We start from the raw sequence: 13802 nt of genomic DNA on the forward strand, positions 1-13802 counted from the left end.
TGCAAAAAGCTAATTCACAGGGTGGTGTTTTTCACGGACTTGTTTAAACATTTATGAAATTAAAAAATTCTACAGTTAATGCACTTTTAATTGTTTATTAAAGATTTGACTTTTTTTAGAGCAATGTTTTCAGCTGGAGGTCAATGACTTGATAAGATAGACAGCAGTTCTGAGGCCAGGAAGCTCAGAGGAATGTTTAAGAATTCTTGCAGTTTAAATAGATTCCTGGATGAAAAATAAAAGCAGCCAGCAGTATGGTGTAAACAGTAAAATCTATGCATAATGATGCATTTATAATTAGGGGTTTGCTTCTGTATGTTTAAAGCTTTTTAAATAAATAGAAAATATTGTTTGGTCTTTATGTTAATGTCTGCAAGTACCTATTTTTCTTTTTTTTTATACAAATTGTACAAATATACATGAATTAAACTGGTTTGATTGCAAGTATTTCTTGCATTTTAATCTGAGCTAGCTGCTGGTGCAGTGATATCCTTAGAGACAAGCCTTCTGCTCATCTAGGAACAATACTGAACCAGAGAGTGGGCTGGGTTGGAAGGGACTTTAAAGATCCAGTTCCAACTGCCAGCCATGGGCAGGGACACCATCCACTGGACCAGGTGCTCAGAGCCCCAATGAACCTGGACATGAACATTTCAACATAAAGTAATTTAAAATCCATTATAACATTTTTCTTCAGACAGCTGTAGTGTTGATTCCAGCAAGCTCTGTCACTCTGGGTGTCTCCGCACTTGCAATGGCTTCGGCCAGGGAACAGCTCCTCAGGCTGTAAGACAAGGAATATCCAACACTGAGGAAGGTGGTTCACTTCACCTGGGTCCCTGTGCTCAACAAATGATGTACTGACACTGTTCTGGGCACAGCCTACATCCCACTGGAAGAAACAAACCTTCAGTAGCCAGACCAGTCTGGGCTCCAGTTTCTGTTAACCTCCTGCTGCTGTACCCATTGACCACAGTTAGTGAATCCCCCCTTGCCCCAAGAGAAATTCTATTTTATACACACAAGGTCTCCCCAGTGACCCTGCCTTCTCAGGGTCAGACCTTTTCCAGTTGTAATTATAGTAAGATAGCAGGAGTTTTATTTCCCCTTCTATCTATCTTGATTTGTTCTGAGCACTCTCTCAAAAATTCACCACCCTGTTCTGCACAAAGTCCGGTCTGTGGTGTAAGACCACCATTTAATTGCATTTTGGTCTTTTAATAACAACTTACATAAACTTTTTTATTGCCGAAAAGTCCTTGCACCTGCTTTCTGCTTGCTGAATTGTCAGAAGGAAAGAATAGTAGGGGACCTGCAGTGTTAAGAAAAATTGCCCATATGTTTACAAGCAGATGCATCTGTCATACGCTGTTCTAGAAATAAGACGACACTATCGCTACTTAAAAATCTAATGAAACTTGTAACTTGACCTCAGGCTGGGGCACGCAGGTAGCTGTAGAGACTGGGAGTTCATGTGGAGTACAATATTACTAAGAAAGGAGTGGAAAAAATACCCTTTCCTGTCACAGATTTTGCTTGGTAAAACATGCCCTGCCATAAGGTTTTTGAGGCGTTCTTACTTTAATTGTAGATGTTGACAGGATGATGTTTATTTGGCACTTACCTGTGCCTACTGCAAGGACAGATGAGGGCAGATGGTTGGGCTCTGATATAGAAAACAATGTCCAAGGCACATTCAGCTTAAGAGGTGAAACTCCAGTGAAGACTTTGAGTGAAACCCAGTTTAGCACTGGTGTTTTTACAGCCTACACAGGCCCTCTGTCAGCAGCTTTTCTTCTTAAACTGTGTACCAGGTAAGAATTGTGAAATGGGTTAAGAGAACAAGGAACATAGCATTGAGGAAGGCAAGTTTCTGCCCGAGTCTCTTCTGTGACACCATTACAGAGGCTTGGGTAGCAAAAGCTGCAAGCACTGTGGCAGGAACATGTATTTTCATTACAGGACAGATAAATCAGCTAATGAGATTTTTCTTTCACTCCTCATAAAAGACAGCATCAGAAGGAAACCTGCCACAGCGATCAGCTGGGACAATGCTTAACAACCTTCAGCAGCCTGAAAACCCCAGGGCTTTTCACCCAGCAGAGTGAAAGTGCTGCTGGCCAAGGCGCAGAGCTGCACTCTGGCCAGTGACTAACACAGACTATAAATTACTGCTGAGCCCAGCTAGGCAGGAGTCTCAGCTTGGCCATTAATTATTCAGCAAACATTCGACCTTAATCCCCAGGCTGAGGGATTCAATCTCTGGCCCCACAGTGATGGCAAGGCCAATGCCATTTTGCATAAAAAGCACATTTGGGTTTTTTTTCCCTAATTCACACTCTAATTTCAGCCCACGTCATGCATTCACTACCAGCAGCCTCAGTTTTTGAAAACCGACAGGTCTGTGCCCCTGCCCACAGTAACCAGCACAGAGCAAGGGAAGGAAACCCAGCCCAAGGATTAATTAAACTGTGCCCACAGCTGTGACAGGAGAGCAGTTCCATGCAAGGGGACAGAGGCCACACCCATGGAGAATGACCACTCCTGCTGCCAGGCCAAGAGAAGGATCCTGCAACCAGCTGCAACTCCCTGTCCTCCATCCTGTCTCAACAGCACGTTACTGCACTCCTCCAAAATCTACCAAGCCATGGATAAGACAAACAAGTGGCGTGCCCTAAAGGCCACCTTCAGGAAAGCAAGCAATCTCAAAGGCCTGACTTCCTTTGTATGGTTTGGGTTTTTTTTTTAATTTTAGCACCTTTTCATCTCCACTTCCAAGCCGTCAGTACTGAGGGCATCATTTACAGCTCTGCTCAGCAGCGAGGATGAAGAACGAGCTGTGCTGTGACTACTGGGCTGTGCAAGTCTGTACTTGGCACTGGTGTAACTGGGCTGATGTGGAAACCCATCTGGTGGGTAGCAGTTCCCACAACTGAATTCCTCAGAGTCAGTGTGGTTAGCCTGAAAGCCATATCTGATCTGGCTCAGCTCATACCACTGCCTTCAGACAACAGCTGGGACGTGAGAAAGTTTGGATTAGTGTTACCTCTGTTCAGTGTATCACTTCTCAGTAGAAAAGTTTTCTTCTTGTTTGGGTTCTGCGTGGCTCCAGGAGTTAACAGGAGTCTCAAAACATCTCACCTAAAGGTGAAACAGAGCCACAGGACTGGATGGAAGAGATACTATTATTCCTTCTCTGTAGATCTGCCTTCTTAAACAGCCTCAGTTAAAAGGGAAAAAGACCCCACCACACAGAGCTAAAGCCAAGGAAACGCATTGCGAATTTTGGAAGGCAGCAGCCATAACAAGATCAAACATGCACTGCGGGTTTAAAACAACAACAAAACAAATGGAAGCAACTTCCAAAGCTTGTAGGCTTCAAGTTATCAGAGCTTCACCATCTGACAAGCCAGCATACCTAGCTGCCACACCTGCAGGGCTAACACCAAAGATTTACATTCTCCCTCTTCTTTCAACATTTTCTACCAACTGGGAGCCATGAAAACTGAGTTTGGCACACAGATACCATCCTGCCTCCAGAATGAATCTTTAAGGCCATGGATGAGTTGATAGGGCTGTGGGCCCAGGCAACATGAGACCCAGCCAGAACAGGGCTTTGCCACATGAACAAATCTGAGCAAGGAAACCTGCAAGCTGCTGCTGCAAGTACTGGTGCAACTATTTCCTTAACACTGAATCAAGGAGCAAATTACAGAACTTGATCTCCTTCAGTCAGAAGTAATTTTCAGTGCTTGGGTCACTTAGCCAAGACAAGAACTGCCTAAAAGCTTTATGGCAGAGAGTCACTGGTTCGATACCAGGAGAATTCACCAAATGAAACTCCTCCAAGCAAGGGGGTCAGCGTTGGAGAGCTGTACTGGCTTGGCCCACCATTGCTCCATCTGGAAATGATTTGCGCATACTCCAGTGGTCTGTGCAGTCTGGGCAAAGGAACAAATTAATGGCATGGAGTTAAATCCTCAGGGGGAAAAAAAGCCATCCCAACCTCAAGGCAGTATTAACCATTAACTGGTTTACTATTCACATTTGTTGGAAAAACTTGCAAGCTAAGTAGAGCTGCAGTAAAAGACTCAAAATCCACAGAGTTCAATTTAACAAATAAGTGAGCCTGTATTAGCATGTCATCCTGTCACACTTTCCTGCATCCTCCCCACTGCCTCCCAGTCAGTCTCACTTGAAGGAGAGAAAAATAGAAAGATTAGTGATAAACTGCATGCAACTTTTTCTAAGTTCTACAAATTTTGAGGCATCACTAAGACCTTGCAGTTGACAATTAGAGGGAAGGAATACAGGCAAGGTGAACGAGCAGCTAAGACAGCCATAGAACAGATAAAATGCAGAACTCTCCAGGATGCAAAAGCATTCTAGCCAGAGATTCTCTTTTCCCTTTTGGCTTGAGCTTCCAGAGTTGCCTATTCTGAGTGAGGAAAGCTCCCCGTCCATTTTGAAGCCTGCTTGAGGCTGACTGCATAGAGCTGCCAATAATCATTTCATGCCACAACTTCCAGAACCAGAGCAAAATACTCTGCAACACAGGAATGACAAGTCAAATAACAAATAACATTTTATTTCATTTACAGTGATATTTTTGAGTAGCAAAGGAACCATGACATATAAGAGCCTGTAATAAAAGTTCATGTGTCTTATCTTTATAAAATAAATGAAATCATACACGCAACGTAAATGAATGTGCTCTTTGAAGACATTTGAAAAATGTCATGTCTTGATAACTATTATTTTACTTACTGATGTCTGTTCTGCACTGGCTATTCCACTCTGAAATACAATTTAATTGTCAGCATGGTAGCTTTTTTTATCCATCATTCCAAACCTAAAATAATCATAGAATCATAGAATGGATTTGGTAAGGAGGGACATTAAAAATCATTTCGTTCCAATCCCCTGCCATGGGCCGGGACACCTTCCACTAGACCAGATTGCTCAGAGCCCAATCCAACCTGTCCTTGAACACTTCCAGGGATGGGGCAGCCACAGCTGCTCTGGGTAACCTGTGCCCATGCCTCACATTCTGTTAAGAATGCTGGTTATCAGAGCATAATCTCCAGGACACTAAGTTGAGTCACGGATCAGTCAAATACTTTACTTCAAAAGCTATTTATCTTGCAAACAAACATACTATTACTGCTCTTTACAATTGGAAAAAAAAAAAAGCACCCCATTGAAAAATTAACCTATCCCTCCATTCCTCCTCCTTGTCCCCCCCACCCATTCCACCCCTCAAGGAATCTTTTCTTTTTGTAATTCATATTTGGCAGCACTTAATATCTTTATACAGATTAGGATCTTCAATCCATAGTCCAGCTCTTCATTGATTAAAAGCAGTCACAAAAGTAGAGACAAGTGACTAGAACAAAAATCCATGGATACCATGTACACCTTCTTGGCGTTCAATGCACAAAGCTATAAAAACTGAACGTAATTTTGTGGAATAAGTCCTCTCTTGCCATTTAATGTGCCTTCTAGCCATCCTGGCTCTCTGGAAAATTGCACTGCAAAAGAAAAGGAAAGAAAATTACTGCATCTTTTTATGTTTGAATTCGTACTTTGCAGCTTTAGCTCCATGACACCAGGCAAAGCATCCATAAAAAACATCCCATCATCTGCAATGACCAGTTTAAGAATCTAAGAAAGATAAAGAGGATTATTAACTTGACTTAAATACTTCATAATATACTTCTGCAAAGTGTACATGGTAAAATAGCTTTTAGGTGCAGGAGACTTCATTAAGGAAATGGTTAACAGAGATTAGGACAGATATATAAAACAGAAAAATCTGTGCCTTAGGGGAAAAGTCAGAATTAGTATCAAACAGTGGAAAACACTTTCAGTAGATGGGGCAAAACAAGAGCAGACACCTGTCTTGAGCAGAGGTGATGAATCTGGAAGCTCAGAGCCACAGCACCACAGCATAGGACCTTACTTGGCATGAAAAGTAAGCATGGGAAGGATTGTAGGGGAAATAGAAATGAGCTAGATGTCACTCCAAGTATCATCTCCTCAGAATAGAGCTGGTATTAGAAGTGACTAGTGGACAAAATCTGAATCATTCTTCTGATTAAACCCTCTCTCTGAAATTCAAATCCATAGTCCAATTCAAAAACACAAAGCAAAGGCTTGAACAGCTCCTTGTGCCATCCTAAGTGTTTAACCACTGCTGATCACAAAGTTTATGCAAGAGTATCCATGAATTTAAAATAATAAATATTTCAGCTTGGACTCTCAATGCCCCAGAAGTTACTCTGAGAGCAACAGAACTAATGAAATCTGACTTCCTGTATATGTATTTTGACCACATTTGACAGGAAGTTAAAAAAGAAGCATAAGCCTCCTTTCTTTGGAAAACAGACTAAAAAGTCCTCAAATTCCCCTCTGAGGTGTCTTTTAAGGATGTAATACAGGTACCTATTTACCTATGTAACTGTAAAATCCCACACTTTTTAGCAACCTACGACATTTTCTACCGTATTAATTTATCCTCGCAGTGCTTCTGAGACAGACAGTATTTAGGGAAGACATCAGACAAATGCTGAAACATGCTGCCAGCCATGTCAGTGCTTTATTTAAAACACATTAACATATTGGGAAATGTGATATTTGTAGCCTTCTACATATCAGGGAAATAACAGTTAAGAGAGAGCAGCATGTTAAGTCTCACTTCCAAAAGCATTTTAAGGCTCTAAATTTGAGCACTTAAAATCATACTTTCCTTTGGTTTTTCCTTGTGTCCTATTATTGTCAGACAGCTGTGCTCAGAAACCACGCTTTAAACAACAGCTGTAACTCCAAGGAACCCAGAAAACAAAACTGCTTTCAAACGATAGTGATCATTTAGATTCTGCACAAAAGTCTGGGCTTATATTTGTAATAAATCTGTTCAACAGAAAGATTCCAGAGGAGAAACGTGCATAGAAAATTACCTTTTAGGATCTGTGCTCACACAGTAACTTACATTACCATTAGTAATTAGCAGGCCCTCCTCTCCCTTTGTCATTTCTATTCCACAATTACAGAGTACACATGCATTTAAAACTGCATGGCTGACACCACCACAAACCTCCCTCCAGAAGCTGTAATTCTACATTTCCAGCAAACACACCAGCAGCCAGCCAAACCCCTCCCTGAGGTCTCCCATACCTACAGAGCATACCTGTATCACAGGAAACAAACTCCAAAAAAAAGGACAGATTAGGAAGGAAAACAACTAGAAAACCTGGAAGCAGGGAATTTCTACCTGTCCTCTGGTACTTAACCCTTATTTCCAGAAAGAGGGTAGACAGCACTGACATGTGAGTGTCTATAAATCAAAGGCCTGCTCAAACTGAGGGGAGCCCTCATCTGAAGGAATCGCACTGGAATTAAAATTTACATAAAATTTACCCAGGGGAGGAAATGCTCAAACTATGCTTAATCAACACCATGCAACACAACAGTAAACTTCCAAAGAAATATTTTGTAAGCAAGTTTGATAAGATAATGGTGAACTCTGCACCCAGCAGCTGGGTTTGAGTGGCAAACACCATTTTCACCCCAGAAGATGAGACATAGCTGGTACAACTGAGCTCTGGGCTTGGGAAATTAAATATTGCACATGTACATTACACAGCTCAGGGCACCACTTGTTGGCAGACAGTTCTTTTAGACTCTAGGAAGACTGAAGAAGGAATTATCACTCAACAACACCTAAGGCCACCATTTCTAGAGATTTGCATTTAAAGAAAAAAAAAAAAAGACAGCAAAAAATAATTCCTAATGTTCAGCAGCTGTGGTGACTGTCACAGCAGGGAAGGCTTCTGTCCCCGCTCCAATCACCTTGTGCAAGAAGGGCTAAGATACCTGTGTACATCACTGACTGCTTCTGTGGGGCAAATGATAGTAATGAGGGTGCCATCCAAATGTAAAGCTGCTTTAAGCTCCAGTGATCCTGTTTTCCTTGCTAATCCATTTCTGAAGTACAGCATACAACAGCATGCATTCCTTTAAAATCAAAACCACTTAACCACACAAACCCCATTCCCCTATCGTGCACAGCTCTTCTTAAACCCATGACACAGCCTGTTTGTGAAAAAATAACCTGCTCAACAGAAGACTTCTGTAGTGTCCCCTTTCTGTCATTTCTTCTCCATCAACAACGATTACAGTTCTTAATGCTTTCTGAGGCCTGCCTCATTTAAAAATACCTTGCTGCAGAAACTACACACTTGGCCTTAAAACCTACAACTCATTACTAGAGCAATCATCCCATAGGACTAAGGCTCTTCTTGGCAAGGGACAGGAGGGGAAAATACTTGTAGTAAAAAAGATACAGAGCAGAGAACTAAACATTAAATATTTTCAGCAAGATTTAATGAGTGTACAGCAAGACCGCACAACAAGGCCAACCACAGAACCACCACTAAAAGCCATCACCTCTTAGGACAGTGGAAATAGCAGCTAAATTGAGAGCTCAGAGTGGGACAGTGACTTTCTCAGTACCTGCTGCAAGACCATTTCAGCAGCCTCACTCATGGAGGACGAGTGCAGGGAAGGAGGATGTCTGAACATCTGGATGACAGCAAGTGCTATGGAACAACCACCCCAACTAAAATGGGCCAACAAAATCTACAGACTTGCAACTTGCAGTGAGATCTTCTGATTTCTAATCAAGAAACACCATCAGGTCAACTTTGCATTTGCAGCATTAGTTCTTACTTTTCTGTATTCCCCATAGGAAATAGCTTGGATATTGCCAATGTTATTATTTTCTAAATGCAAATAAGGCTAGCAGCTCTTCCCAGAGACCCAGTGCTATAAGCAGACTTTGCTCTGCTCTGGCAACTCAAAAGTTTCACAGGTCTCAACCACAACGAGAGCAAGACTCACTTCCTCAGCAGTATTAGTTCACTGCCTGGGTGCCACTAACTTCAGCAAGACTGAATCAGACACTGATTCACACTGATTTCCACATCTTCGTGGAAACTGGCTGTTTTGGGAGCAAATCTAACCTACGTGGTGCCTGGCACAAGAGAGCCTCCCTTTCTCATGGTCTGTCAATCAGAGTAAAAACCTCAAAAAGCAACATAAATGAGGATTACTGAGGGCAATGGAACCCTCACTGCTAAAACCACTAGAGCACTAGAACTCACTTCCATAGAACTCGATGATGCTGGCCAATTTTTCATCAGGAAATTCACTTAAAGCAATCAAATGTGCTTGCAAGCCCTCTGTGTTTAGAAATCCCTCTGGGTTTTTGCAACAATCCCTCTGGGCTGAGTTGATCACAGAAATACAGAAATACTTAGCATGCTTAGGGTTAGCCTGGAATTTGAAATTTCAAAACTTGCCGTTCCCTTAATTATTCTGTGAGAAGCAGAATGATCTTGTGGACAGAACACAGGGCTAGGAGTCAGGGGGTCTTCTCCCCATGAATGTTTCCAAGTGCTCTGAAATCCACAGATGAAAGGTACACCAAGAAGTGGCTCTATCCCCATTTTTACCTCAGCAAAAGAACCATTTGCACATACAGTGCAATACAGTATTTTGGGAGTACCACTTCTCTTGGATGTAAATCCTTGATTGGTGAGGACCATAAAGACAGTTCAGAAGCCACAGCATGAATTAGAGGGTAGAGAGTGCCTTGGAGGCAAAAAAACAGGGACATTAACTGAGGCTGGCACTTTGTTACTGTGGGAGAGAGAGATGGGGATGACAATGGCTGTGTGAATGAGGCTTTTTGTGTCCCCTTTTATACTTGGTGGGGATGCTGGTTACCCCACTTCTCCTAGGGAACAAAACACTCTCTCAGTTTTCCTCATGTTTTCTCTCCCCTAAAATCGGATTTTAAAAATTGTAAAAAGCCTGGATAAGAGCTATCTTGACAAGTTTTCAGGAAGCCTTCCTGCTAGCAGTACTGCCAAGGAATTTTTATTGTGTAAACACCATTTAAACTATCTGAAACACTTCTCCAAAGTGAAATTCCCATTTACTGACTTTTAAGAAGTCTCTTTCTAGAACCAGAAATTTAGTAACACTTGGCTCCAAGACTGGCAAAATTTCAGTGCCAGGCAGTCTGATTATTCTTTCCCTGATTATTGGGAATATCTGCCTCAACAACAACAGACATACACAGCCAGCATATGTCTCTCTCAATCTCAGATCCTACTCTGCTTCTTCCCATATGTGCCCTTATCCAGCTGCAAACTCTTCAAGCTTTGCCTCCAACCACTTAAATTATATTGTTATGTGCTGTCAATAATATAGCCTGTAACAACTGGGAAATAAAAATATTGGCACAGCCTAAGGCAAATTGAATTGAAGATTTAAAAAAAAAAATCCAGTGGATATTGTTCAGATTACATTATTTATTTTCTTACACAATTCAATTAAATAGAAAACTTTGCCTTTTCTTTTTAACTTACCAGATGGTGCCTTAGCATTTATATTCTATGGCACTTTAATGGAAAAACTGTGGGTTTTGGGGAAGCACAGTGAAAACACCTGAATGTGAAAATGCTAAGGTGCTCTACAGATTCCTATCAGGTGATGCAAAGCTTAATTTAAAATATTAGCAAATCTAACCTTGGCAGACTGAGACAGATTTTTTTTTCCCCCATTCAGAAACAGAAAATGGAGATGGGAGCAAAGGTTAAACTCACCTTCTTGCACCAGTATTACATTTAGCAGCTCTGACAGGTGCAAGACTACTTCCCTAAATGCCATTATCCTGTCTGAGGCTGGAGCAGCCAGAAAAATTCATCCAGAATAATGACAGGTGAGAGAGAACCATTGCAATCAACATCTATGGACCAAGAAAGACAAACCAAGAACAGGGAAGGAAACAGGAAAAAGGAAACAAAGCAGAAAAGCGAGGAAAGAAAAAGGGAAGAAAAGAGACAGGATTAGAAAGTGAGACAGGCCAGGTGGAGAAAGGAGAGATGGATAAAACCTTCACTAATGGAAGCAGCACTTTTTAGTAGACATTAATTTAACAGTTACTTTAATGGTTGATACTAGCTGTATGTCAACTTGATTGATGCGTTGTCACTTTGATAGTTAAGGTTATTGGTAGAGCTGCAGAATTGATGTATTATTACTTTAATTCTTCATTTGGGGGCTTTATTAGGGCATATGGGAATTTAAATTGAGTAACTAAAGAACCTGAATTGATTCACTGGAATCTGATTTCAGCACAGACATGGGGGTGCCTGTTACAAAAAGAAAAGGCCAATGTTGAGGCACTTAAGAGGTTTCAAATGTGGAGATCGGTCTGCATTTGGCATGAAAAGAGCCATCTGTGACAAAACCTACTGGGAAACATTATGAAATGACCATTAGGTTTTTACATACACCCAGTTACTGCCTTATTACTTGCATGCTCTCCCCATTTTTTTCTGCCAATCCACAGCCTACCTGAGGGTGACAGCCCTGCAGGACATGGACAACGCTTGTGAAATAACCAGGATACAGCGGAATAAATGAAAACAAACGTGTTTAAGGAAATGTGAGCTTTGCCATTGGAAATCTGCAATTAAGTTTTCCAACTGCAATCCATGCAACCTTTTCCCCAAGCTTCAAACATTACTTGTCTGAGGATATGGAAAAAGTTACAGTTGAAACATTTCTCCACAGATGCCAGAGTCAAATTCCATACTTGTTCTGGGACAATCCTACTCTCCAGCTGAAAAACTCAACTGAGGCTGCATTGCACCAAATCACGGGGACTTTGCCACCACTTCTTGAGTTCTCATTATACAAGGAGAGAATCTTAACATTGCTCTCATGCAAAAACACGACACACAAGGAACTGCTTCTTGGAAGACTTTCTTGCCCCGTGCCAACACAACCCTTGCTGTTCTGCATCAGAAATGCCTTCCCAGACATCATAGCTTTTCCACCATGCACTAGATTTTCTTTCTTATACACAGTTTTATGTCTGCTGAAGATCCCTATCAGTCATGTTTTAAAAAACTTAAATTAAAATAGCTGGTGTTAAGGACTTTAAAAAGAGCAATCACTTCGCTAATTCATCTTTAAAAGATTTCCCACCTAACTTGATTCAGACATGATTTGCCTGCAAGGCAGCTCTAATAGGAAACATCAAGAATGATTTTGTACAGTGGGTGCTGGTAGGGAAGAACCTAGTGGGGACACCAGACCACTTTATGTTGAAAAAAAAGGCAGAACTGAAGTCTGGACCAAGCTTGCTGTTTACTTGTTTGGGAGGAGACAGAGGACAAGAATATCCTATTATACATACTATAAAAAAAAAAAAAAAAAAAAGATTTTGCTGAACTTCCCATTCTGCATCTTCAGAATTTGTATTACAGTAGTCATTGGCAAAAGGTTTGAAAACTAAAACCTTTCCTATCAGTTTGAAGTCCCTGTGCACTTGCTGAAGGGTAGATCCATGGAAGCTCACTGAGAACACAGTCTTGAGCACAGGAATCACCTTCTGGATGTTCATATGTAGTGCTACATTTGGATCCATAGAAATCATTAAACACAGTTCTTCATTCTGCACCTCAGTGAATATTCCTTTTTCTACAAGTACATGCACAGACTAATGCAAACCTTGATCTAAATCAGTAAAAACACATTAAAAATGTCTTTTTCCTCCATTGTTCACCTGATTTACCTGGCACTCTGTTTGCTTGAAAATCCTTAAACAGATTTTTTTTTTTCTTTAAAAGAAAACCCATGTGTTATTTTACAACAAGAGTTCACATTTTAAAAAATTCAGTTTCACTGGCCAAGGTGTTCTCTTCTTTTACTGAATAACCTTTTTTTTGGTACTACAACACATTTAAATGACGCTCAAAAACTATACCAATTCAAAGAGTCTATTCACCCAAAATCAAAAGCATTGCCTCACAGTGCTAAGGATATGTTAAGTAGCTTCTTCATACCAGAAAATATCTCCATCACCAACTGTGTGCCATCAGCAATGCTGGCAGAATAACAGTCAGGCTTGTATTTTTATCCAAAGCCATTTTAGCAGTTTTGTCTATTTGTTTTTCATTGCTTTATATTTACGCAAGCAGTACTTACCATCTTCAAATATTGCTCCTATCTGAAATGACAATTCAGAGCTGTGTTCTGCTTCACATGGATAAACTGCTCTTGCTTTTCGGTGGGCAACACTGAAAAATGAAATTATGAATTATAGCAACTTTTTACTATTATGAAGACACTCTCTCAACCATCCTCTCTCCATTCACATTTGGAGATGACTAAAACTTTAAACACAATCTCACATGCATCATTACAGGCTTATAATTCATGCACACAGCCAAAGCTGAAGCTTCACAGCTTACTGTTGGCATTTCTGAATATCATACTCCCAACTTTCTGCACACTTATTTTTATGACAAACTTGACTTTCAACTACAGTTAAATTTTTTTCAAGTGCCAGTCAGCAATGAACTCAATAACAGGCAGAGCATATTATACTTCAAAAATTCAGCCATAATAAGAAAAAGGATTTTGTTATCAAGTGTTGGGAAGAATTTGTGAATATACCCTACTACTTGTACTAGTTGGAGAACAAACCAGTGGGAGGCACCAAGTCAGAATAACAATTTAATGGAAATTAAAGAAAAGGAAAAAAATGTAAAAGAAAACACTGGTTCAAACTGACAGAGTCAAAATACAACCTGAGTCCCTGTTAGGCAGGGTGGTGGTAGCAGTCTGCTAGAATGGTGGCTGCAGTCCTCTGAAGCGGTGATCCTGTAGTAAAGGGGTCTGCTCTTCCTCAGAAAGTCCAGTGGTGGCTGTGTAGCTCCTGT

At 40.9% G+C, this 13802-nt stretch overlaps 1 protein-coding gene across 1 annotated transcript in view; it reads right to left on the reverse strand.

The window, feature by feature from the left end:
• Positions 1 to 5391: 5391 nt before the first annotated feature.
• The window catches only part of ARHGAP10 (Rho GTPase activating protein 10), a gene marked incomplete at its 5' end in the record, with an annotated part of 143929 nt that continues 135518 nt past the window's right edge, over positions 5392 to 13802 (reverse strand). The window contains 2 exons of the mRNA XM_082281208.1: positions 5392 to 5531; positions 13066 to 13157. Coding sequence (XP_082137334.1) covers positions 5443 to 5531; positions 13066 to 13157 — 181 coding nt within the window. The 3' untranslated portion in view covers positions 5392 to 5442. The remainder of the gene's footprint in view (positions 5532 to 13065; positions 13158 to 13802) is intronic.

Source organism: Coloeus monedula, assembly GCF_965178545.1.
Source record: "Coloeus monedula genome assembly, chromosome: 5".
Lineage (NCBI taxonomy): Eukaryota > Metazoa > Chordata > Aves > Passeriformes > Corvidae > Coloeus > Coloeus monedula.